Source organism: Chelonia mydas, chromosome 5, assembly GCF_015237465.2.
Source record: "Chelonia mydas isolate rCheMyd1 chromosome 5, rCheMyd1.pri.v2, whole genome shotgun sequence".
In the NCBI taxonomy this organism is placed as follows: Eukaryota; Metazoa; Chordata; order Testudines; family Cheloniidae; genus Chelonia; species Chelonia mydas.
Genome location: NC_051245.2, coordinates 126,322 through 153,253, shown reverse-complemented (window position 1 = coordinate 153,253; position 26,932 = coordinate 126,322). Strand labels below are relative to the sequence as shown.

The following is a 26,932-nucleotide window of genomic DNA, read 5'->3' as shown; positions in this document are numbered from 1 at the left end:
GAAGAAAGGAGAAAAGCAGAAATAGTGCCAATTTTAAAAAAAAAGTAAGAAGAGGGATCCTGACAATTACTACTACCTTGCAACTTTTATCCCTATCAGAATAATGGGAATGTTAACAGTATAAACAAAAACAAAAAACCCCCGAACCCACACAACACTGAATATCACGAAGACAACTCAACTATGAGCAACAGTCAGCATGGGAGGCTTATAAAGAGTCATACCAGGTGAGTTATTTAAATAATTTCAGGATGAGGTTAAAAACAGATAAAATAGCATTGAATTTAGTGAAGGATGTGATACAGTCTCGCACAACATGGATACAACATTGTCACCTGAACTGAAGACTGGCCGAAAGACCATAAACACAGGACAAAGATAAACAACAAAGAAATGAGCTGGGGGGATGAGGTTCAGTCTTATTTCACATTTTCATTAATCTGGAAGAGGTAAGCAAACAAGATGTTAATGACATTTGCCCATAGAGCTACACTGGAAAGAGTTGGAAATCCCATCAAGGACAGAAAAATGCTGAGACCCAGGTTATTTATTTAATTTGCTAAATGCCAACAGGTAGCTGGAGGAGCTGAACAAGACATAAAATATAAAGTGAACACTGTACACTTTGTATTGTGTTGTAATTGAAATAGATATTTGCAAATGTAGAAAAACACCAAAAATATTTATTAAATTTTAGTTGGTATTCTATTGTTTAACTGCGATTAATTGAGATTAATGTTTTATCACAATTAATTTTTTGAGTTAATTGCGTGAGTTAACTGCGATTAATTGGCAGCCCTATATAATATACATATTGTGTGTGTGTGTGTGTGCGCGCGCAAGCACGCGCACACATGTTGGAAAGTTAGGCTAACTGAATGTATTATACTCTCCCTGCAATTCCGTTCACCCATGTCAAATATCCCACAGCACTTTGCAAAGTTGAAGTGATCTTTGGCATTAGAAAATAGGAAGTCTGTCGAAGCCAAAATACATGAACAGCATATCCTAGCGCAAGTTGGGGTGTACCTCCTATGCCCAACTGGTTCGGAATTTAGCATCCAAAACAGAGATGAGAAAAGTACAGAACAAAACAAGTTAAAGAACTGTTACAAACTGGTGGGCTGGATGTTCGTAAAACGTAAATAGTTTTCTAACTTGTAACTATAAATACTACTAGCTGAAATGCATATATTTGAAGCACACCTTCTGTATAAGGTGAACATACTGAAAGAATTTGCTTCCCAAAAGGAGGATTGTTTTGTGACTATTGGGCCTACAAAATGTACCTCAATTGTAAGCTCAAAACTAAGAAATGAGTGAAAGTTCCTAAAATGTTACAATAACCATAAAAAATAGGTCAAATTGTTTACAACAATGAATGTTGAAACACGTGGCAGAGAACCAAAGAAGCTGGATTAGTCTAACGCAAAAAGGCCATGTTGATATAATCCAAGGACGGTTGAAATTATGCTTGGAGAAACGGAAGGCGTGGAACTAGAAATTAATAGATCAAAACTGGTGTTATGGATAGTACGCCTCACTGGTGGACAAAATAATGAGGGGGATGAACTATGCAACCCTTGGGCTTCTTAAATAAACTTCTGGGAAAAAATCTTCAGTTCAGCTCTCCTTCTCTTCTCTCGTCGCACTTTGCATCATAGCCCTGGTCTACACTACGAGTTTAGGTCGAATTTAGCAGTGTTAGATCGATTTAACCCTGCACCCGTCCACATGACAAAGCCATTTTTGCCGACTTAAAGGGCTCTTGCAATCGATTTCTGTACTCCTCTCCCAACGAGGGGATTAGCGCTGAAATCAACATCGCCAGGTCGAATTTGGGGTACCGTCGATGCAATTAGACAGTATTGGGCTCCGGGAGCTATCCTAGAATGCTCCTTTGTGACCGCTCTGGCAGCACTTTCAACTCAGATGCACTAGCCAGGTACACAGGACAAGCACCGGGAGCTTTTGAATTTCATTTCCTGTTTGGCCAGCATGGCGAGGTCATCAGCGGAGGTGACCATGCAGAGCTCATCAGCACAGGTGACCATGCAGTTCCAGAATCGCAAAAGAGCTCCAGCATGGACCAAATGGAAGATACTGGATCTGATCGCTGTATGGGGAGACAAATCCATGCTTTCAGAACTCCGTTCCAAAAGATGAAATGCCAAAATATTTGAAAAAAAATCTCCAAGGGCATGAAGGACAGAGGCTATAACAGGGACCCGCAGCAGTACTGTGTGAAACTTAAGGAGCTCAGGCAAGCCTACCAAAAATCCAAAGAAGCAAACGGCCGCTCCGGGTCAGACCCACAGATATGCCGCTTCTATGATGAGCTGCAGGCAATTCTAGGTGGTTCCCCTACCACTACCCCACCCCTGTACGTGGACTTCTGCAAGGGGGGAGTCTCACACAACAGGGATGAGGATTTTGGGGACGAGGAAGATGAAGATGAAAAGGAGGATGAAACCGTCCTCCCCGATAGCCAGCAACTATTTATCACCCTGGAGCCAATACCCTTCCAACCTTCCCAAGGTGGGCTCCCGGACCTTGAAGGTGGAGAAGGCACCTCTGGTGAGTGTACCTTTGTAAATATAATACATGGTTTAAAAGCAAGCATATTTAATGATTAATTTACCCTGAAGACTTGGGATGCATTTGCGGCCAGTACAACTACTGGAAAAGTCTGTTAACATGTCTGTGGCTGCAGCGGAAATCCTCCAGGGACATCTCAATGAAGCTCTCCTGGAGGTACTCCCAAAGCCTTTGCAAAAGGTTTCTGGGGAGGGCAGCCTTATTGCATCCTCCATGGTAGGACACTTTACCACGCCAGGCCAGTAGCACATAGTCCGGAATCATTGCAAAACAAAGCATGGCAGCGTATGGTCCCGGTGTTTGCTGGCATTCAAGCAACATCCGTTCTTTATCTCTCTGTGTTATCCTCAGGAGAGTGATATCATACATGGTCACCTGGTTGAAATAGGGGAATTTTATTAAGGGGACATTCAGAGGTGGCCGTTCCTGCTGGGCTGTTTGCCTGCGGCTGAAAAGAAATCATCCCCGCTGTTAGCCACGGGGTGTAGGGAGGGGTGAAGCGATCATCCCAGAGATTTGGGGGGGTGGGGGGAAATGACCTTTGTACTGAAAGCACATGTGCTATGTAATATTAACAGCTTGGTTCACCGTGAAAGAATCTACCTATTGTTCTCTAAAATGTGTCTTTTTAAATACTACTCTCCCTTTTTTCCTCCCGCAACTGCAAATGTTTCAACGTTGCGACTAGCATCTCCGTCTCAGAGGCTAGCGCAGATAAGAAGACGAATAAAACTGCATTCATGATTAAATGTTTTCTGAGCTCATGCAGTCCTCCCGCACTGAAAGGGCTCAGTAGAATGTGTGGAGGCAAGCAATGTCAGAGTCCAGAAAAGCACAAAATGAACGCGAGGGCAGGAGGGACGCGCGAGAGGAGAGGTGGCGGGAGCAGAGGAGAGGTGGCGGGATCAAGATGATAGGCAGCGGCAGTGTGATGAAAGGAGGCAGGATGCAATGCTGAGGCTACTGGAAGATCAAACTGATATGCTCCAGGGTACGGTTGAGCTGCAGGAAAGGCAGCAGGAGCACAGACTGCCACTGCAGCCCCTGTATAACCGACCACCCTCCTCCCCAAGTTCCATAGTCTCCTCACCCAGATGCCCAAAAATGTGGGGGAAAGAGGGGCACTCCAGGCACCCAACCACTCCACCCCAGAGGACTTCCCAAGCAACAGAAGGCTGGCATTCAATAAGTTTTGAAATGAAGTGTGGCCTTGTCGTTCCCTCCTCCACCACCCCACCCGGTGCTTCCCTCCTCCCCCACCCCTCCCGGGCTACCTTGGCAGTTATCCCCCTAATTGTGTGACGAATTAATAAAGAATGCATGAATTTGAAACAACAATGACTTTACTGCCTCTGCAAACGGTGACCGAAGGGGGGAGGTCGGTTGGCTTACAGGGAAGTAGAGTGAACCAAGGGGGCAGGTTTTCATCAAGGAGAAACAAACAGAACTGTCACACCATAGCCTGGCCAGTCATGGAACTGGTTTTCAAAGCTTGTCTGATGTGCAGCACACCCTGCTGTGCTCTTCTAACCACACTGGTGTCTGGCTGCACGTGATCAATGGCCAGGCAATTTACCTCAACCTCCCACCCCACCATAAACGTCTCCCCCTTACTCTCCAGATATTGCAGAGCACACAGGAAGAAGTAATAACAATGGGAATATTGGTTTCGGTGAGGTCTACCTGAGTCAGTAAACTGCACCAGCGCACTTTTAAACATCCAAATGCAAATTCTACCACCATTCTATTTGCACATAAGCTTTCATGAGCTACAGCTCACTTCATTGGATGCATTCAGTGGAAAATACAGTGGGGAGATTTATATACACAGAGAACATGAAACAATGGGTGTTACCATAGTGATCACTCTGGTTACAGTATGTATGGTAACACCCATTGTTTCATGTTCTCTATGTATATAAATCTCCCCACTGTATTTTCCACTGAATGCATCCAATGAAGTGACCTGTAGCTCACAAAAGCTTATGCTCAAATAAATTTGTTAGTCTCTAAGGTGCCACAAGTACTCCTTTTCTTTTTGCGAATACAGACTAACATGGCTGCTACTCTGAAACCTACCACCATTCTGCACTTGCTCAGCGTATATTTGAACAGCTTCTGACTACTGTCCAGGGTGCCTGTGTATGGCTTCATAAGCCATGGCATTAAGGGGTAGGCTGGGTCCCCAAGGATAACTATAGGCATTTCAACATCCCCAGCGGTTATTTTCTGGTCTGGAAAGTAAGTCCCTTCCTGCAGCTATTCATACAGACCAGAGTTCCTGAAGATGTGAGCATCATGTACCTTTCCCAGCCATCCCACGTTGATGTTGGTGAAACAGCCCTTGTGCTCCACCAGTGCTTGCAGCACCATTGAAAAGTACCCCTTTCGGTTTATGTACTGGCTGCCAAGGTGGTCTGGTCCCAAGATAGGGATTTGTGTTCCGTCTATTGCCCCACCACAGTTGGGGAATCCCATTGCAGCAAAAGCCATCCACTATGACCTGCACATTTCTCAAAGTCACTACCCTTGATAGCAGCAGCTCAGTGATTGCGTTGGCTACTTGGATCACAGCCCACTCCAAATGGATTCCTGACTGACTGGTAGCTGTCTGGCATTGCAAGCTTACAGAGGGCTACCGCCACTTGCTTGTGAACTGTGAGGGCTGCTCTCATCTTGGTATTCCTGCGCTTCAGGGCAGGGGAATCATCCCAGACCTGCAAAACTATGCCATCCCACCAGTCTGTGCTTGTTTCCCGGGCCCAGAATCAGCGTTCCACAGCATAAGCCTGCCCCATTGCCTCAGGATGGCCAAATTGCCAGGGCCTGTACTTTGAGAGAAATCTGTGTCCATGTCCTCGCCATGTCCTGTCATCACCGCGCTGCCGTCACCTCCTCAACTGCTTTTGCAGGTTCTGGTTCTGCATATACTGCATGATAATGCGCAAGGTGTTTACAATGTTCATAACTGCCACGGTGATATGAGTGGGCTCCATGCTTGCCGTGGTATGGTGTCTGCAGGAGAGCAGAGTTGCAGTGGAAGCAGTGGCTGATGACAGATGCCAAGAGAATAGATATTTATAGAGAACAACGAGAGGACCTGCGAGGTGGATTCATGAGAGCAGAGCTGCAGCGGAAGCGGGAGCCCATGACTGCCAACATGGAGAAATTCACTATCGAGACAAAAGCAGGAGAGCAGAGTTGCAGCGAAAGCAGTGGTTTGATGACGACCGTTAGCAATCCTACTGCACCGTCTGCTGAAAGCAGTATGGCACCCGCATGGAAAAAAGGCGCGAAACGATCGTCTGCCATTGCTTTCATGGAGGGAGGGGCAACTGACGACATGTACCCAAAACCACCTGCAACAATGTTTTTGCCCCATCAGGCATTGGGAGCTTAACCCAGAATTCCAATGGGCGGTGGAGACTGCAAGAACTGTGGGATAGCTACCCACCGTGCAACGCTCCAAAAGTCGAGGCTAGCCACGGTACTGTGGACGCACTCCGCCGACTTAATGCGCTTAGTGGAGACACACACAATCGACTCTATAAAATCGCTTCCTAAAAAATCGACTTCTATAAATTTGACTTAATTTCGTAGTGTAGACATACCCAAAGTTCATCCCCCTTCCTGCCAGCACTGCAACTCATCTGAAGGACTTTCTTCCTGAGAGAAAGACCGGCTGGCCTTGCTCCTGTTTAAGGAACTTTGTTTTCGCCTGTGAGTACTAAAAGTCATCGCATTATCATACACAATGTAGTCGTAGCTGTGTCGGTCCCAGGATATTAAAGACACAAGGGAGATAATGTAATATCTTTTACTGGACCTACTTGTGTCACTAGAGACCTGAAGAAGAGCTCTGTGCAACTCAAAAGCTGTTCTCTCTCACCAACACATGTTGGTCCAATAAAACATATTACCTCACCCACCTTGTCTCATTGCATTATCATGTCATCCAGTCCTCAGCCCACCAGTGGGGATATATGATTAGTAGCACTACAAAAGCACTATATTGTATTCTCTACCCTTATGGTGTTATTTTATGCCCCACTGGACATTGAGGTGCTAAAGGAGCGCTCAAGGACGATAAAGCCATTGCGGAGAAACTAAATGAATTCTTTGCATAGGTCTTCACGGCTGAGGATGTGAGGGAGATTCCCAAACCTGAGCCATTCTTTTTAGGTGACAGATCTGAGGAACTGTTCCAAATTGAGGTATCATTAGAGAAATCTTTGAGGGGGTCAACAATCACGTGGACAAAGGGGATCCAGTGGATATAGTGTACTTAGATTTTCAGAAAGCCTTTGACAAGGTCGTTCACCAAAGGCTCTTATGCAAAGTAAGCTGCCACAGGATAAGAAGGAAGGTGCTCTCATGGATTGGTAACTGGTTAAAAGATAGGAAACAAAGCGTAGGTATAAATGGTCAGTTTTCAGAATGGAGAGAGGTAAATAGTGGTATCCCCCAGGTGTCTGTTTTGGGACCTGTCCTATTCAACATATTCATAAATGATCTGGAAAAAGGGGTAAACAGTGAAATGGCAAAATTTGCAGATGATACAAAATTACTAAAGATAGTTAAGACCCAGGCAGACTGCAAAGAGCTACAAAAGGATCTCTCAAAACTGGGTGACTGGGCAACAAAATAGCAGATGAAATTTAATGTTGATAAATGCAAAGTAATGCACATTGGAAAGCATAATCCCAATTATACATATAAAATGATGGAGTCTAAATTAGCTGTTACCACTCAAGAAAGAGATCTTGAAGTCACTGTGGATACTTCTCTGAAAACATCCACTCAACGTGCAACAGCAGTCAAAAAACCTAAAAGAATGCTGGGAATAATTAAGAAAGGGATAGATTATAGGACAGAAAATATCATGTTGCCTCTATATAAATCCATGGTACGCCCACATTTTGAATACTGTGTGCAAATGTGGTCGGCCCATCTCAAAAAAAGATACATTGGAATTGGAAAAGTTTCAGAAAAGGGCAACAAAAATGATTAGGGGTATGGAACGGCTTCCGTATCAGGAGCGATTAAGAAGACTGGGACTTTTCAGCTTGGAAAAGAGATGGCTAAGGAGAGATATGATTGAAGTCTATAAAATCATGACTGGTGTAGAGAAAGTAGATAAGGAAGTGTTGTTTACTACTTCTCATAACACAAGAACTAGGAGTCACCAAATGAAATTAATAGGCAGCAGGTTTAAAACAAATAAAAGGAAGTATTTCTTCACACAACACACAGTCAACCTGTGGAACTGCTTGCCAGAGGATGTTGTGATGGCCAAGGCCATAACAGCGTTCAGAAAAGAACAAGATAAATTCATGGAGAATAGGTCCATCAATGACTATTAGCCAGGATAGGCAGGAATGATGTCCGTAGCCTCTGTTTGCCAGAAGCTAGGAATGAGCGACAAGGGGATGGATCACTTGATGATTCCCTGTTCTGTTCACTCCCTCTGGGGCACCTGGCACTGGCCACTGTCGGAAGACAGGATACGGGGCTAGATGGACCTTTGGTCTGACCCAGAAGGGCCATTCTTATGTTCACTGTTTCTTTCCTCTCATCCTATCTCACTCTCTTGGCTTTTCATTGAATCCTGAAATCAACTATCCTGCGATCATCCAAACCTGTGTTGTTTAAGGAGAAAGGATCCAACCAGATGACAGCACTGACCAAAACATAACTAACCAGGGCCCAAGCAACAGGTGTCATGGTCGACATGCCAGCCAAAGCATCCACTGATAACTAACCAGCAGTACAGTGTTCCAAAAACATAATCAAAAGCCATATTTCACCCATCTTTTCTATCCCGTCTCTCCTCCACCTTTGTGGCTGTCTATTTGTTAAGAACAGGATGAGTGCATATCTTTCACATCAGGACTGAGAGTAAAATTAACCTTCTCCTGTTCATCATAGAAAATTTGCTCTGAAAATAAGAGATTCTAATATTTTGACTACAAAAGGAGAAAGACATTGATAAGGTCTGACTAAGTTTGTTTTGCATAATCACTCAACAACAGTTTCAACAGAAATGCCTGTTTTAATTTCCTGTTTTTTACTGTGCCTAATTAAACTTAATTTGAATGAATGCTTTTGGGTGTTTGCCAAGTAACAGAGTAAAACCAAGGCTTTGTTTAAAGATAACCCTGAACCATGATGCCAGTACAGTTTTGGGCTGCACATACAACTGCATGGACTGCCATATCACAAAGCAAGGCAGAATAGTCTGACTTTGGAATACTGCAGCTGTGCCTGGGATATGGAGTCATCTTTGTGAGCCACATAATAGACAAACTGAAGAGAGTTCAAAGAAGAGCCATGGAACTAATCAGGGTGGAAAGAGCCAGACTATTCCATTCTTTCACTTAGAGACAGTAAGGGAGCGAAGGGAAAACTCTTCACAAATACATGAAGGCATAAACACCAAGAACGGGGAGAAAAATTATAAAGGGCAACTCCTCAGAGTCAACTAGCAAGGATGAGGGTGCTACAAATAATGTTAATTAGGGCTGTGAAGTGATAAAAAAATGAATCACGATTAATTGCACTGTTAAACAATAGTATAATACCATTTATGTAAATATTTTGGATGTTTTCTACATTTTCAAATATATTGATTTCAATTACAACACAGAACACAGTACTCACTTTATATTTATTTTTATTACAAATATTTGTGCTGTAAAAAAATGAAATAGTATTTTTCCAATTCACCTCATACAAGTACTGCAATACAATCTCTTTATCATGAAAGTTGAACTTACAAATGTAGAATTATGTACAAAAAAAACTGCACTCAAAAACAAAACAATGTAAAACTTTAGAGCCTACAAGTCCACTCAGTCCTACTTCTTGTTCAGCCAGTCACTCAGACAAACAAGTTTGTGTACATTTGCAGAAGATATTGCTTCCCTCTTCTTATTTACAATGTCACCTGAAAGTGAGAACAGGCATTCGCATGGCACTGTTGTAGCCGGCGTCGCAAAATCTTTACATGCCAGATGCACTAACGATTCATATGTCCCTTCATGCTTCACAATTCCAGAGGACATGAGTCCATGCTGATGACGGGTTCTGCTCGATAATGATCCAAAACAGTGCAGACCGACGCATGTTCACTTTCATCATCTGAGTCAGATCACACCAGCAGAAGGTTGATTTTCTTTTTTGGTGGTTTGGGTTCTGTAGTTTCTCTCATCAGAGTGTTGCTCTTTTAAGACTTTTGAAAGCATGCTCTACACCTCATCCCTCTCAGAGTTTGGAAGGCATTTCAGATTCTTAATCCTTGGGTCGAGTGCTGTAGCTATCTTTTGAAATCTCACATTGGTACCTTCTTTGCATTTTGTCAAATCTACAGTGAAAGTGTTCTGAAAATGAACATGTGCTGGGTCATCATCTGAGACTCCTATAACATGAAATATATGGCAGAATGTGGGTAAAACAGAGCAGGAGACATACTATTCTCCCCCAAGGAGTTCAGTCAAAATTTAATTAACACATTATTTTTTTAAAAAAGCGTCATCAGCATGGAAGCATGTCCTCTGGAATGGTGGCCAAATCTGGCAAGTAAATACCTTGTAATGCCGGCTACAAAAGTGCCATGCGAACGTCTGTTCTCACTTTCAGGTGACATTGTAAATAAGAACAGGGCAGCAATATCTCCTGTAAATATAAACAAACTTGTTTGTCTTAGCGATTGGCTGAACAAGAAGTAGGACTGAGTAGACTTGTAGGCACTATAATTTTACATTGTTTTGTTTTTGAGTGCAATTATGTAACAAAAAAAATCTGCATTTGTAAGTTGCATTTTCACAATAAAGAGATTGTATTACAGTACTTGTATGAGATGAATTGAAAAATACTATTTCTTTTATCATTTTTACAATGCAAATATTTGTAATAAAATAATATAAAGTGAGCACTGTACACTTTATATTCTGTGTTATAATTTAAATCAATATATTTGAAAATGTAGACAAACACCCAAAATATTTAATAAATTTCATTTGGTAGTCTACTGTTTAACAGTGTGATTAAAACTGCAATTAATCTTTTTTTATCGCAATTAAATTTTTTGAGTTAATTGCGGGAATTTACTGTAATTGACAGCCCTAATATTAATTAAAATTAGATACAGGTTGGAAATCAGGAAAAGCTCCCCTAGAGTAAGATGCAAAAGGGGATATGGCCTTCATGGAAGAAACAGTGTCTCCAGGGAAATGGAAGCCCCATTGCTTCTCTTTGAAAATTAACACTAGTGAATGTACAATAGGGGACAATCCTGCACTGGCCCCAGGGAGGTGGGCTATTTGATCTAGGGCAAGAAAGTGAAGAAATGGCTGATTCTTGGAATTGATATAACTTGTCCAGCTTTCCAGCCATAATGAAAATGACAAAGTGGCCAAGGCCACATTTCCTTTACAGACACCACACAGCCCTTGATACTGAAAAGATAAACATTAGCCTTTAGCTGAAAGGTGCCCATTAATCATGTGTTGCCACTTGGAGAGAGGAGCATCTGACTACAAGCAGCTTTTACAAAGAACAGGTCATGCCAGGTCTTGGGGCTGAGGTGGGCATTACCTGTGCAGGAGAAATGAAAAGACTGCCTCCTTTATTTCAGACCTAAACAAGACCTCCAAGTAGCCAGACCCTGGGAGACACTTCCACCATCTACAGGATGGCCTTTGAGGGATGCTTCCACTACCATGAGTATGTGTTACTCCTGGGGGAATGCTGCGCTACTGCGTGCATGCGTAATTAATGAGCCACACATATTTTTATTTTTTTGCGCAGAAAAAAGCTTCTGCTGAAACGTTGCTGCAGTTCTGCCTTTTGCCCACGACAGGACACTTAGGGTTGCCGTGCCTGTCAGGCCAGGTCAGGAGACGGGGCTAAGGGGAGACAGACAGCGTGGGATGTGGTGGGGGTCAGACAGGGGCTCATAAGGTCTAGTGGGGGAGGACAGACTGGGAAAGGGGCTGAATGGGAGTGGAGGTGCAGGGCCACATGGTGATGGGGGAGGGGGTGCAGAGCTACAGAGGGTGGCTGAGTGGGTGTACAGAGACACATGGGGACAGGGGGAAGGGGGATAGGGACAGGGGAGTGGCTGGGTGGGCGTACAGAGACACATGGTGATGGGGGAGGGGGTACAGAGCCACATGGGAACAGAGGGGTGGCTGGGTGGAGGCCCAGACACACATCCAGACAGGGGGAGGGGTACAGGAATACATAGGGACAGGGGGAGGGGTGCAGGGCCACATGGGGATAGGGGGAGTGGGTGTATGAATGGGGGTGGAGGGACACATGTGGACAGGGGGTGCAAGGACACATGGGGGTGCAGGAACACATGGGAACAGGGGAAGATATGCCTGACGAGAAAGGCTAGAGGTCAGCCAGGGTCTGCATCGGGGAAGCTCCCTAACAATCCCTCCCTGACCCCCCAAAAAACTTGTTCCATACTTTCCCCACCCATACCCAACAACCCTCCAAGTTCACACCCAGGCTCCTTCCCAGCAATTTACTTCCCTGTCCCTCAACTCCTCCATTGCCTCTGACACCCCCAAGCCTTTGCACTGCTTCTGAGGGGTGTGGGAAATACGGTTCTGTACGGTCATTTAAATGAATTATTACTCAGAGTTCTGTATTAATATGCCTAGTAAGGAATTTATTTGACAAAAAACATTTCCTGAATCTTTGTTGTTATCTGTATTGTTACAGAGATACTTGCTGACAGGTATTTTGAAATAAATGACCAAAAATAATTGAAACTGGTGTGATTATATTGTGTTATTTTGACAAATAAAATATGCAGAATTTTGCAGCATTTTAAAATATTGTGCACAGAATTTTTAATTTTTTATTGCAGAATTCCCTCAGGAGTAATGTGTCGGGGGTGGATTTGCTTTTATCCTCCCCCTCCAATAAACTGGGGCCTAACTGCTCAGCAGGCTCTATAGTTTGCTGACAGACTTAGTCATGGCTCCCAGACCATGAGAGGGAAGCCTGCTTACCTAGGAGCACTGATGCTGTAGCCTCCACAAAACCCTTCTGGAACTGTAGGCCCTGGCAGAGCAGGAGTGAGACGTTGCACTAAGGGCACCACAAGCTTGGCTGCTGCACTTATGTTTTTGCCATGGGAGGGCTGGGATAATACTTTGCATCTGGATAGCTGTGATCAGTGTGGTGCGCAAACATTCAGTTACTCAGTCTAAGACAAAAAGAAAAGGAGGACTTGTGGCACCTTAGAGACTAACAAATTTATTTGAGCATAAGCTCAGTCTCTCAGGTGCCACAAATACTCCTTTTCTTTTTGCGGATACAGACTAACACGGCTGCTACTCTGAAATCAGTCTAAGACAGACACCTTGGGCTGGAGGAACAGTGAAGGGGATGCAAGTGAAGGGGACACAGTCCAATATTAAGCAGATGTCTGTGTCCCAGGCACGGCCTCCTGGCCAGTGCACAGCTCTTACAGCAGTGTTTGTTTACTGGATTCTAATCTGATTGATTCTCTCCCCTAAGCACAGTCCATGAACTCAGGGATCATTGGTGATACTACCCACCGGGCACCCACGGCAACAGGGGGACTGACCTGTGAACAGCACACTCAGTAGTGGGGTGACACTGTTGATGAAGAGACCCCGGATATTTGCTGGCAAAGTGTCTCTGTTCTTCTCTAGGAAGCCACTGGAAGCATACTGAACCTGGGGAGAGAAGCAGAGCAAGGGAAGCAATTTGCCAACCCAACCCAAGCACAGTGGAACCCAAAGTGTAGGGTGACCAGATGTCTCAAATTTTGGGTCTTTTTCTTATGTATGCTCCTATTACCCCCACCCCCTGTCCAAATTTTTCACACTTGCTGTCTGGTCACCCTACTAAAGTGTATGGCACCAAGAGCCACGCTGGCAGCACGCAAAAGTCCAAGACAGATAAAAATCAATGATTTTTTTTTAAACATGAATTTTTTAATATTTACGTTGGATTTTTTTAAATTGTTATTTAAATTATAGTAAGTTTTTCTCTTTAAAAATTACCTGTTTAGAATGAAATCTGAATTTAATACAAAATATGTTAAGGCCTAAACTTATTATAATTTAGTTGTAAATATAAAAGATGTTTTGATAAGAGAAGTTTACGTATCCAAAATATTTAAGGTGGCTTTGTATAAGACAAATAAATTTCATAAGATGTTTGGTATTTAAATTCCAGCTCCCACAGATGCAGCTTGACATAAATCATGAGCAAAAAGTAAATTATCTAGTAAATAAGCAACATCTCACTCACTATTTTCTAACATACTAAAATGTACAATTAATAAGAATCTGAAAATATTAAGCATTATAATTGCTTAAATAAATAGTGTATTCTCCTAAGTAGCAAAAAGATGTACCAAGTCTAGAGTAAAGGCTCTATTTAGTTGTAAATCAACATATTTTAATGGTTATATCAGCAAATGAGAATTAACTTTTCTTTAGAAAGTAACTGATGTACAAATAAAAAAGCTGATTGAAATTGATGAATCAAATAGAACAGTGGGCTGTGACCCCAAAGTGGGTCGTGACTCCATTTTGATGGGGTCGCCAGGGAAGAAAGTCCCACAGGGGGCCCAGAGTCCCAGCTCATGACTGGGCCCAGAGCCCCAGTCATGAGCTCCCAGACGGTGATGCTGAAGGTAGGGGGGTTGCAATTCTTTCTAGTGGGGAGGTCACGATTTTATTTTAATGGGGTCACTAGCAAATGGGGTCACTAGCACAAAAATTTTGAAAACACTAAAATAGAGGCTTTCCACTTGGTGATTTAAATCACCTCGATTAAAATAAATTCATCTCGCAAGAGTCCAACACAACAACCATTCTGCATTTACATTTGTATGAATTTTGTATCCTCTTCCCATGGATGCATTTTGACTAAACACCATGAATGAAATACAAATAATAATACCCAGACACTACAATGATGGTGCACAGCTGGCTTAATAACCCGAAGATATTAATTTTTTCTTGCTTTGCCTTCCTTTCTCATTTTATTCCATTTTCTTTCTATCTGCAACTTCCTTTCTCTCCCCCTCGTTCCATTATGTTGTTATCCTTTCCACTGTGCTCTCTTTCCTCCATTCTCCCACTCCCCTCATTTCCTACCTTCAGCCTCCCATTCTCTCTTTTCCTTTAACTAGATGTTAAGTATTTTAATAATGAATGTCTTAGAGGGTAACCCCCTGAACAAATACTGAATCAAAGTATTAAATCACAGAACATTAGTAACCTGAACTGTGTCTTCCCTTGTTACAAAATTCACTTCCATGTAAATGAGCTGTTTAATAAATTATGGCCAAGATTATCGATCCAGGGGAAGTATATGTTCATCTGTCCTAAATTAGGCTCCTCAGTCTATATTTAAGCGTTGAAATAAATGGCCCAATTTTCAAAATGCTAAAGCACCTAGCTGCTCCCATTGGGTTTGTTAATGTTTGGAAATACAGCAGTGATTCTGGTATTCCGGGCTCCTGGACAAAAGGCCACTAGGTTTCTCCATCAATGCCCTACAAAGAATGCAGAGTATATCTTAGAAGGAAATCAGCAAAGCAATAGCTTGAGACAGGAGCTCAGATACAGCAGAACCCCAATTATCCAATCTAATTGGGACCGGGTCCAGATCGAATAATCAAAAATTCAGATAATCCGGAGAATGGGCAAAGAGCTTTCTATCCATTATTTAAGATGTGGAGTTGCTTTTAAACTATCTGACCCCTCCCAGAGAAGCATTAAAACACACACTCCTTTTTTATTTTCAGTGTACCTCAACAGCTACCTCCAGTAAAGAGTACCAGTTTTTAAAAATGCAGAATAATCATTTTAAGTTGCAACAACAGCAACACTATTATTTTGCAGTTGCTTGAGTTTATCATTTCTGCTCTTTACTAGAAGTAATAGTTCATGTATGCTATCCTTTGACCATGGGATGGTGTTCCATGAAGGAGGAGTGCTGGGCAGAGATGGGCTCCACCTTACGAAGAGAGGGAAGAGCATCTTTGCGAGCAGGCTGGCTAACCTAGTGAGGAGGGCTTTAAACTAGGTTCACCGGGGGAAGGAGACCAAAGCCCTGAGGTAAGTGGGAAAGCGGGATACCGGGAGGAAACACAGGCAGGAACGTCTGTGAGGGGCAGGCTCCTGCCTCATACTGAGAAGGAGGGGCGATCAGCAGGTTATCTCAAGTGCTTGTATACAAATGCACAAAGCCTTGGAAACAAGCAGGGAGAACTGGAGGTCCTGGTGATGTCAAGGAATTATGATGTCATTGGAATAACAAAGACTTGGTGGGATAACTCACATGACTGGAGTACTGTCATGGATGGTTATAAACTGTTCAGGAAGGACAGGCAGGGCAGAAAAGGTGGTGGAGTAGCACTGTATGTAAGGGAGCAGTATGACTGCTCAGAGCTCCGGTATGAAACTGCAGAAAAACCTGAGTGTCTATGGATTAAGTTTAGAAGTGTGAGCAACAAGAGTGATGTAGTGGTGGGAGTCTGCTATAGACCACCGGACCAGGGGGATGAGGTGGATGAGGCTTTCTTCTGGCAACTCGCAGAAGTTACTAGATTGCACGTCCTGGTTCTCATGGGTGACTTTAATTTTCCTGATATTTGCTGGGAGAGCAATACAGCGGTGCATAGACAATCCAGGAAGTTTTTGGAAAGTGTAGGGGACAATTTCCTGGTGCAAGTGCTAGATGAGCCAACTAGGGGGGGAGCTTTTCTTGATCTGCTGCTCACAAACAGGGAAGAATTAGTGGGGGAAGCAAAAGTGGACGGGAATCTGGGAGGCAGTGATCATGAGTTGGTTGAGTTCAGGATCCTGACGCAGGGAAAAAAGGTAAGCAGCAGAATACGGACCCTGGACTTCAGGAAAGCAGACTTCGACTCCCTCAGGGAGCGGATGGGTAGGATCCCCTGGGGGACTAACATGAAGGGGAAAGGAGTCCAGGAGAGCTGGCTGTATTTCAAGGAATCCCTGTTGAGGTTACAGGGACAAACCATCCCGATGAGTCGAAAGAATAGTAAATATGGCAGGCGACCAGCTTGGCTTAACGGTGAAATCCTAGCGGATCTTAAACATAAAAAAGAAGCTTACAAGAAGTGGAAGGTTGGACATATGACCAGGGAAGAGTATAAAAATATTGCTCGGGCATGTAGGAATGAAATCAGGAGGGCCAAATCGCACCTGGAGCTGCAGCTAGCAAGAGATGTCAAGAGTAACAAGAAGGGTTTCTTCAGGTATGTTTGCAACAAGAAGAAAGCCAAGGAAAGTGTGGGCCCCTTACTGAATGAGGGAGGCAACCTAGTGACAGAGGATGTAGAAAAAGCTAATGTGCTCAATGCTTTTTTTGCCTCTGTCTTCACTAACAAGGACAGCTCCCAGACTGCTGCACTGGGCATCGCAACATGGGGAGTAGATGGCCAGCCCTCTGTGGAGAAAGAGGTGGTTAGGGACTATTTAGAAAAGCTGGACGCGCACAAGTCTACAGAGCCGGACGAGTTACATCCGAGAGTGCTAAAGGAATTGGCGGATGTGATTGCAGAGCCATTGGCCATTATCTTTGAAAACTGGTGGCGAACGGGGGAAGTCCCAGATGACTGGAAAAAGGCTAATGTAGGGCCAATCTTTAAAAAAGGGAAGGAGGAGGATCCTGGGAACTACAGGCCAGTCAGCCTCACCTCAGTCCCCGGAAAAATCATGGAGCAGGTCCTCAAGGAATCAATCCTGAAGCACTTACACAAGAGGAAAGTGATCAGGAACAGTCAGCATGGATTCACCAAGGGTAGGTCATGCCTGACTAATCTAATAGCCTTCTATGATGAGATTACTGATTCTGTGGATGAAGGGAAAGCAGTGGATGTATTGTTTCTTGACTTTAGCAAAGCTTTTGACACGGTCTCCCACAGTATTCTTGTCAGCAAGTTAAAGAAGTATGGGCTGGATGAATGCACTATAAGGTGGGTAGAAAGTTGGCTAGATTGTCGGGCTCAACGGGTAGTGATCAATGGCTCCATGTCTAGTTGGCAGCCGGTGTCAAGTGGAGTGCCCCAGGGGTCGGTCCTGGGGCCGGTTTTGTTCAATATCTTCATAAATGATCTGGAGGATGGTGTGGATTGCACTCTCAGCAAATTTGCAGATGATACTAAACTGGGAGGAGTGGTAGATACGCTGGAGGGCAGGGATAGGATACAGAGGGACCTAGACAAATTGGAGGATTGGGCCAAAAGAAACCTGATGCGGTTCAACAAGGATAAGTGCAGGGTCCTGCACTTAGGACGGAAGAACCCAATGCACAGCTACAGACAAGGGACCGAATGGCTAGGCAGCAGTTCTGCGGAAAAGGACCTAGGGGTTACAGTGGACGAGAAGCTGGATATGAGTCAGCAGTGTGCCCTTGTTGCCAAGAAGGCCAATGGCATTTTGGGATGTATAAGTAGGGGCATAGCCAGCAGATCGAGGGACGTGATCGTTCCCCTCTATTCGACATTGGTGAGGCCTCATCTGGAGTACTGTGTCCAGTTTTGGGCCCCACACTACAAGAAGGATGTGGATAAATTGGAGAGAGTCCAGCGAAGGGCAACAAAAATGATTAGGGGTCTGGAACACATGACTTATGAGGAGAGGCTGAGGGAACTGGGATTGTTTAGTCTGCAGAAGAGAAGAATGAGGGGGGATTTGATAGCTGCTTTCAACTACCTGAGAGGTGGTTCCAGAGAGGATGGTTCTAGACTATTCTCAGTGGTAGAAGAGGACAGGACAAGGAGTAATGGTCTCAAGTTGCAGTGGGGGAGGTTTAGGTTGGATATTAGGAAAAACTTTTTCACTAAGAGGGTGGTGAAACACTGGAATGCGTTACCTAGGGAGGTGGTAGAATCTCCTTCCTTGGAAGTTTTTAAGGTCAGGCTTGACAAAGCCTTGGCTGGGATGATTTGATTGGGGATTGGTCCTGCTTTGAGCAGGGGGTTGGACTAGATGACCTCCTGAGGTCCCTTCCAACCCTGATATTCTATGATTCTATGATTCTATGATCCTGTGTGTGCGCTGGTTGTTTGGTTAATACGAAGAGCTGGTTAATGAAGGCTCGGATAAATGGGGTTCTGTTATACCATGGTGATGGGTACATTGCAAATACTGAGAAAATCCACAGTTTCCAGGGGAAGCCCCACCTTCCCCAGGGACTATGTGCCCTCTGGGACAAAGTTCCTCCTCTACCTCGGTGGGTCTTGCGCTTATTGGCGGATTTGCTCACCTTGGAGATTTGCGGCAGCCCTCAATTTCGCCATTTTCGTGAACCCACAGTCCAGGTCAACTCCTCCTGTGTCTGATCAGGAGTTGGGAGGCTTGGGGGGAACCCGGGCCTGCCCTCTACTCTGGGTTCCAGGCCAAGGCCCTGTGGAATGCAGCTGTCTAGAGTGCCTCCTGGAACAGCTGTGCGACAGCTACAACTCACTGGGCTACTTCCCCATGGCCTCCTCCCAACACCTTCTTTATCCTCACCATAGGACCTTCCTCCTGGTGTCTGATAATGCTTGTACTCCTCAGTCCTCCAACAGTACGCATTCTCACTCTCAGCTCCTAGTGCCTCTTGCTCCCAGCTCCTTACACACACACTACAAACTGAAGCGAGCTCCTTTTTAAACCCAGGTGCCCTGATTAGCCTGCCTTAATTGATTCTAGCAGCTTCTTGATTGGCTGTAGGTGTTCTAATCAGCCTGTCTGCCTTAATTGTTTCCAGAAAGTTCCTGATTGGTCTGGAACCTTCCCTGTTACCTTACCCAGGGAAAAGGGATCTACTTAACCTGGGGCTAACATATCTGCCTTCTATCACTCTCCTGTAGCCATCTGGCCCAACCCCGTCACACCTCCCACAGATTCATAGATTCTAAAGCCAGAAGGGACCATTGTGATCATCTAGTCTGATCTGTGTAGCAGAGGACATGGAACTTCCCCAAAATAATTCCTAGAGCAGATCTTTTAGAAAATCATCCAATCTTGATTTAAAAATTGTCAGTGATGGAAAATCCACCACAACCCTTGGTAAATTGTTCCAGTGATTAATTACTCTTATTGTTAAAAATTCATGCCTCATTTCCAGTCTGAATTTGTCTAACTTCAACTTCCAGCCACTAGATCATCTTACACCTTTCTCTGCTAGACTGAAGAGCTCATTATTAAATATTTGCTCCCCAAGTGGGTATTTAGACTCTAATCAAGTCATACCCTAATCTTCTCTTTGTTAAGCTAAATAGATTGAGTTCCTTGCATCTATCACTATAAGGCAGGGTTTCTAAATCCTTTAATCATTCTCACGGCTCTTTTCTGAATCCTCTCCAATTTATCCACATCCTTCTTGAATTATGGGAACCAGAACTGGACACAGGATTCCAGCAGCCATCGCACCAGTGCCAAAGACAGAAGTAAAATAACCTGAGATTCTCTTGTTCATGCATCCCAGGATCACACTAGCTCTTTTGGCCACAGCGTCACATTAGGAGTTTGTGTTCAACTGATTATCCACCATTTCTCTCAAATCTTTTTAAAAGTCACTGCTTCCCAGTACACAGGATATGGGACTCTAAGGCCTTGTCTACACTACAAAGTTTTGTCAGCAAAAGCTGCCTTTTGCTGACAAAACAGGGGAGGTGTACATACTACAAAGCTACTTTCGGTGAAAAAACTCTGCTGTTTTACTGACAAAATAAAACCACCTCATCAAGAGGCATAAGGCTTTTTGTGGCAAAAGTTTAAGTGACAAAATGCCAGTGCAGACACCGTTGTTTGTTTTGTTGACACAACTGGCTTCCACCAGTATCCCACAATGCCTGCCATGACAGCTCTGCTCACTGTTTTTATCTCTGCTGCCCTGCAGGCATGCGCTCCTCCCTTTTCAAAGCTCGGGGAAGTAACAGCTGTGCTTCGTTTTGGGGAACAAAGAGCAAATCATTAACGTGGAATGCTCTTGTTCTGCCCTGCACTAGGAACACAGCTGCAGACAGACTGCTGCTGCGGGGAGCTGAGGTCGGGGGTTGCGGGGGGACAGGACACAGGACACACACTGCTGTGCTGCTTTGACATTCCTCAGCATGGAGAGCTCACAGAGCTTCTCAGGATTCTGCTCCTGGCAGCTGAGGAGGCTGTGGGAGAACTCAGACGGAATCACGGAACCATAGGCAGGCAGGCAAAGCAGACTGCTTCTGGAGAGACTGCTGTGCCGAGCAGAGCTGGGGGCTGCCTCAGGATAGGTCGGTCAGCCTGCTGTCTCTCCCACCACATGTACACCACTCTTCTCTTACTCCCCCCACACACTTCAGTTGAAAAAGCAGCTGACAATATACTAGGATGCCCCTGAAATGATAGGATTGAGAAAGAAGAAGTTACTCACCTTGTGCAGTAACGATGGTTCTTCGAGATGTGTGTCCCTGTGGGTGCGCCACTCTAGGTGTTGGTGTGTCTCTGCACCAGAGATCGGAGATTTTTTGCCGCAGTACTCGGTCGGGGGAAGGGCGCGCACAGGAGCTGTCTCGTGCAGCCATTGGTGCCTTCTGTAGCGCACACACCCCCGACCGTCCCCTCCGTTCCTTCTCCATCGCAGAGCTCGGCTGTGTGATCTCCGAAGTAGAAGGGAGGAGGGTGGGTAGTGGAGCACCCACGGGGACACACATCTCTAAGAACCATCGGTACTGCACAAGGTGAGTAACTTCTTCTTTGAGCGATGTCCCTGTGGGTGCTCCACTCTAGGTCCTTGTAGAGCAGTATCCCACTAGGGATGGCAGGGGTTTGGAGTTACGTATAAGTGTGTGATGGGAGCACTGTGAGGCCAACAATAGAATCTGAGATAAGGCCTTGGGTGATAGCGTAATGCTTTGCAAAAGTGTGCTCCAATGTCCAGGTTGCAGCTCTACAAACATCTATTAAGGGGACATTGTTCAAGAATGCGATTGATGTTGCCATGGCTTGTGTTGAGTGGGATCTGATGCCCACAGGGCATTCTTTGTTCTGTAGGTGGTAGCAAGTTTGAATACCGGAAGAGACTCATTTGGAGAGTCTCTGGGTCGATACTGTAAAACCTTTGGAGCGTTCTGCTGTAGAGACAAACAGTCTTGGTGACTTGTGAAACGGTTTAGTTCTGTCCAAGTTGAAGGTTACAGCCCATCTGACATCTAGCGTGTGTAACGTTGCTTCTTGAGAATCCTTATGTGGCTTGGGATAGAAGGCAGGTAAGTGTATGGTTTGGTTAATATGAAAATGTGTAGCCACTTTGGGCAAGAATTTTGGGTGAGGACGTAACATGATTTTGTCTTTGGTAAATACAGTGTACGGTGGTACAGCCATCAACACTCCTATTTCGCTGACATGTCTTGCAGACGTGATGGTCGCATTCCTAGTGGCATTCATTGACATATGTAAGAGCGAGCAGATTGCTAGAGGTTCGAAGGGTGGTCTTATGAGACATCTGAGCACAAGATTGAGATCCCATGGTGGCATAGGTTGGCATACTTCTGGGTGCATGTTCTGTATACCTGCAAGAAAGCATTGTGTAATCGGGTGAGCGAATATTGAAGCCCCTTCTATCGCTCGTGGAGGCCGTGATGGCAGCCAGGTGTACTTTAATAGAACTTATGGCTAACCCCGTTTCCTTCAGTTCTAGTAGGTAGTCTAGGATCATAAATAGAGGCGCCTTGGTCGCGTCCAGCTGTTTTTGCTGGCACCAAAGGGAGAATCTTCTCCACTTGTGGTGGTAAGTATTCCTAGTGGTGAGGTGACGGCTATTTAGTAATACCTGTTTTACTTTCTCCGAGCAGTTCAATTCTCCATGTTGGAACCACACAGGAGCCACCTTTGAGATAGAGCTTTGCTGAGTCTGGATGGAGCATCAGGCCCTTGTTCTGGGACAGGAGGTCCATCTATAAGGGCAGCGGTTGTGGGGCACAGACTGCTAGGCATGACAGGTACGGAAACCAAGTCTGTCTGGGCCATGTGGGGACAATGAGAATGATGTATGCTCTGTTGATTCGTATCTTGCGGAAGACCCATGGGATCATTGGTATCAGCAGGAAGACATACATGAGCGACGCATTCCACAGGATGAGGAAGGCATCCCCTAACAATCCCGGTGCCAGGCCGGCCCTGGAGTAAAAGAGTGGACATTTGTAGTTTGTTGCTGAGGCGAACAGGTCGATCACTGGGTAGCCCCATTTTTGGAATATCGTGCTGAGAACACTGACATGAATTTCCCACTCATGTTCCTATGAGAAGTGCCTGCTGAAGTTGTCGGCAGTAGTGTTTTGGCATCCCGGTAGGTATGACGCTGTGATGTTTATATTGTTGCGGATGCACAAGTTCCACAAGTTTCATGGCTTCTATGCATAGCGAGTGAGACCTGGCTCCCCCTTGGCAATTGATGTAAAACATGCATGCCACATTGTCGGTGACAATAGAGATTGAAGTCTGCCATATAAGTGGGAGAAAGTGGCGGCATGCATTGTGTACCCACGTGGAGTTCCAGGACATTGATATGTAGTGAGGTTTCCGTCGCAGACCACTTGCCTTGTACATTGTGGTGACCCAAGTGTGCGCCCGGACCTATCAGGGAGGTGTCTGTTGTAATAGTCACAGACGGGGGGGTCTTGTTGAAAGGGAATCCCTGAGCATACATTGCCTGGTTGTGTCCACCATTGTAGGGAGAGGATAACCCTTGGTGGTAGTGTCACACATCTGTTGAGAGAGTGTTTGCTGGGTGCATAGACTATGCTCAACCAGTGTTGCAGACAGCGCAAATGGAGTCTGGTATACTTTACTATGAAAGTCGTAGCTGCCCTATGTCCCAGAATCTGAAGGCATGTCCTCACTGAAGCTTGTGGGCTGATGGTCACTGTGGAAATAAGATTGGTCAATGTCGTGAACCTGTGGTTTGGTAATATTGCCTTGGCTTGTATGGAGTCTAAGTTGGCTCCAATAAAGCCCAAGCGCTGAGCTGGTTCCAGGGAGGATTTCTTTAATTTATCTATCGACCTAGCTGGTGAAACAGGTCTATTGTGGCTTTCTTCTGGCAACTCGCAGAAGTTACTAGATCGCAGGCCCTGGTTCTCATGGGAGACTTCAATCACCCTGATATCCGCTGGGAGAGCAATACAGCGGTGCACAGGCAATCCAGGAAGTTTTTGGAAAGTGTAGGGGACAATTTCCTGGTGCAAGTGCTGGAGGAACCAACTAGGGGCAGAGCTCTTCTTGACCTGCTGCTCACAAACCGGGAAGAATTAGTAGGGGAAGCAAAAGTGGATGGGAACCTGGGAGGCAGTGACCATGAAATGGTTGAGTTCAGGATCCTGACACAAGGAAGAAAGGAGAGCAGCAGAATACAGACCCTGGACTTCAGAAAAGCAGACTTTGACTCCCTCAAGGAACTGATGGGCAAGATCCCCTGGGAGAATAACATGACGGGGAAAGGAGTCCAGGAGAGCTGGCTGTATTTTAAAGAATCCTTATTGAGGTTACAGGGACAAACCATCCCGATGCGTAAAAGAATAGTAAATATTGCAGGCAACCAGCTTGGCTTAACAGTGAAATCCTTGCTGCTCTTAAATACAAAAAAGAAGCTTACAAGAAGTGGAAGATTGGACAAATGACAAGGAATGAGTATGAAAATATTGCTCGGGCTTGCAGGAGTGAAATTAGGAAGGCCAAATCACACCTGGAGTTGCAGCTAGCAAGAGATGTTAAGAGTAACAAGAAGGTTTTCTTCAGGTATGTTAGCAACAAGAAGAAAGTCAAGGAAAGTGTGGGCTGATTGAGGGAGGCAACCTTACTGATTGAGGGAGGCAACCTAGTGACAGAGGATGTGGAAAAAGCTAATGTACTCAATGCTTTTTTTGCCTCTGTCTTCACGAACAAGGTCAGCTCCCAGACTGCTGCACTGGGCAGCACAGCATGGGGAGAAGGTGACCAGCCCTCTGTGGAGAAAGAAGTGGTTTGGGACTATTTAGAAAAGCTGGACAAGCACAAGTCCATGGGGCCGGATGCGTTGCATCCGAGAGTACTAAAGGAGTTGGCGGATATGATTGCAGAGCCATTGGCCATTATCTTTGAAAACTCATGGCGATCGGGGGAAAGTCCCGGACGACTGGAAAAAGGCTAATGTAGTGTCCATCTTTAAAAAAGGGAAGGAGGAGGATCCTGGGAACTACAGGCCAGTCAGCCTCACCTCAGTCCCTGCAAAAATCATGGAGCAGGTCCTCAAGGAATCAATTCTGAAGCACTTAGAGGAGAGGAAAGTGATCAGAAACAGTCAGCATGGATTCACCGAGGGCAAGTCATGCCTGACTAATCTAATTGCCTTCTATGACGAGATAACTGGCTCTGTGGATGAAGGGAAAGCAGACGACCTGTTGTTCCTTGACTTTAGCAAAGCTTTTGACACGGTCTCCCACAGTATTCTTGTCAGCAAGTTAAAGAAGTATGGGCTGGATGAATGGACTATAAGGTGGATAGAAAGCTGGCTAGATTGTCGGGCTCAACGGGTAGTGATCAGTGGCTCCATGTCTAGTTGGCAGCCGGTATCAAGTGGAGTGCCCCAGGGGTCGGTCCTGGGGCCGGTTTTGTTCAATATCTTCATAAATGATCCGGAGGATGGTGTGGATTGCACTCTCAGCAAGTTTGCAGATGACACTAAACTGGGAGGAGAGGTAGATACGCTGGAGGGTAGGGATAGGATACAGAGGGACCTAGACAAATTGGAGGATTGGGCCAAAAGAAATCTGATGAGGTTCAACAAGGACAAGTGCAGAGTCCTGCACTTAGGACGGAAGAATCCCATGCACCACTACAGACTAGGGACCGAATGGCTTGGCAGCAGTCCTGCAGAAAAGGACCTAGGGGTTACAGTGGACGAGAAGCTGGATAGGAGTCAACAGTGTGCCCTTGTTGCCAAGAAGGCCAATGGCATTTTGGGATGTATAAGTAGGGGCATTGCCAGCAGATCGAGGGACGTGATCGTTCCCCTCTATTCGACATTGGTGAGGCCTCATCTGGAGTACTGTGTCCAGTTTTGGGCCCCACACTATAAGAAGGATGTGGAAAAATTGGAAAGAGTCCAGCGGAGGGCAACAAAAATGATTAGGGGACTGGAACACATGACTTATGAGGAGAGGCTGAGGGAACTGGGGATGTTTAGTCTTCAGAAGAGAAGAATGAGGGGGGATTTGATAGCTGCTTTCAACTCCCTGAAAGGGGGTTCCAAAGAGGATGGCTCTAGACTGTTCTCAGTGGTAGCAGATGACAGCATAGGCAGTGACCAAAGTTGTGGGATGGGGTATTTGTTTGCGCTAGAGGTGTGGAGAGGTCATGCAGACCCTCTACCAATACTTCAAAATTGTGGCTTAGATGTAGATGGACGGTTGGACGAGGCCTGGTTCTGCGGAGCTTGTAGTCTCTGAGCCTGTTGTTTGCGTCTGTTCTCAGCAAAGTATCGTGGTTGTTGACGGTTAAACAAGGCGTCTCATGACCTCTGGTGTGGTGTAAAGTGTGGGCATTTGTCAGGTGGTGGGTGTATGCCTAGTGTACACAGCGTCGCTCGGGAGTCCTTCACGGTATGAAGGACATCGTCTGTTTGAGACGAGAATAGTTTATCCTTATTGAAGGGGAGGTCCTCCACTTTTAGCTGTAGTTCTTTCGGAATTCCTGAAGCTTGCAACCATGATGCTCTTCTCATAACCACAGCTGTTGCGGTTGTTCGGGCAGCTGTGTCCACTACATCCATTGAGGCTTGTGGCGCTGTGCGGGCTATTAACTGACCCTCATTGATAATGGCATCGAGTTGAGGACGTTTATGCTCGGGGAGGTCCTCCACGAGCCCTTGTATTTTACTATAGTTAGAGTAGCTTCTTAATCCTTTACAGGTGAAAGGGTTTTGCCTCTGGCCAGGAGGGATTTTATAGCACTGTATACAGAAAGGTGGTTACCCTTCCCTTTATATTTATGACAGACCCCCCCTTGTGGCCATTGCGTGGGGTAAGGTGTGTAACAAGGCTGGTTCTGGCGGGACCCAACTGAGACTGCCAATTCAGGACAAATTGCTTAAAGTAGGGCAGTTACAGCCCAAGGCTGGGGTTTCTATGCCCATCAAGGCAAACCAAACCAGCCAAACAGAGAAGACTTTGGTTTTACAGCACTGGCTAACCACAAGTCATACAAGCAATTCCCTTAGACACTCCAGTTTCCCAGTATCACCACCAGTGCCACTCCTTATGGGGATGAATGGTTATGAAAACCAACACCCCAGTAAAATGAAA

General features: G+C 45.3%; 1 protein-coding gene across 2 annotated transcripts in view; it reads right to left on the bottom strand.

Annotated features, from left to right (window-relative positions):
* Positions 1 to 26,932, bottom strand: part of LOC102946597 (myosin-IIIb) — a 144,354-nt gene that overhangs the window by 70,100 nt on the left and 47,322 nt on the right. For both annotated transcript variants that reach the window (XM_037902509.2, XM_037902510.2), the window contains exon 15: positions 13,205 to 13,316. In XM_037902509.2, the coding sequence (XP_037758437.1) occupies positions 13,205 to 13,316 (112 nt within the window). The remainder of the gene's footprint in view (positions 1 to 13,204; positions 13,317 to 26,932) is intronic.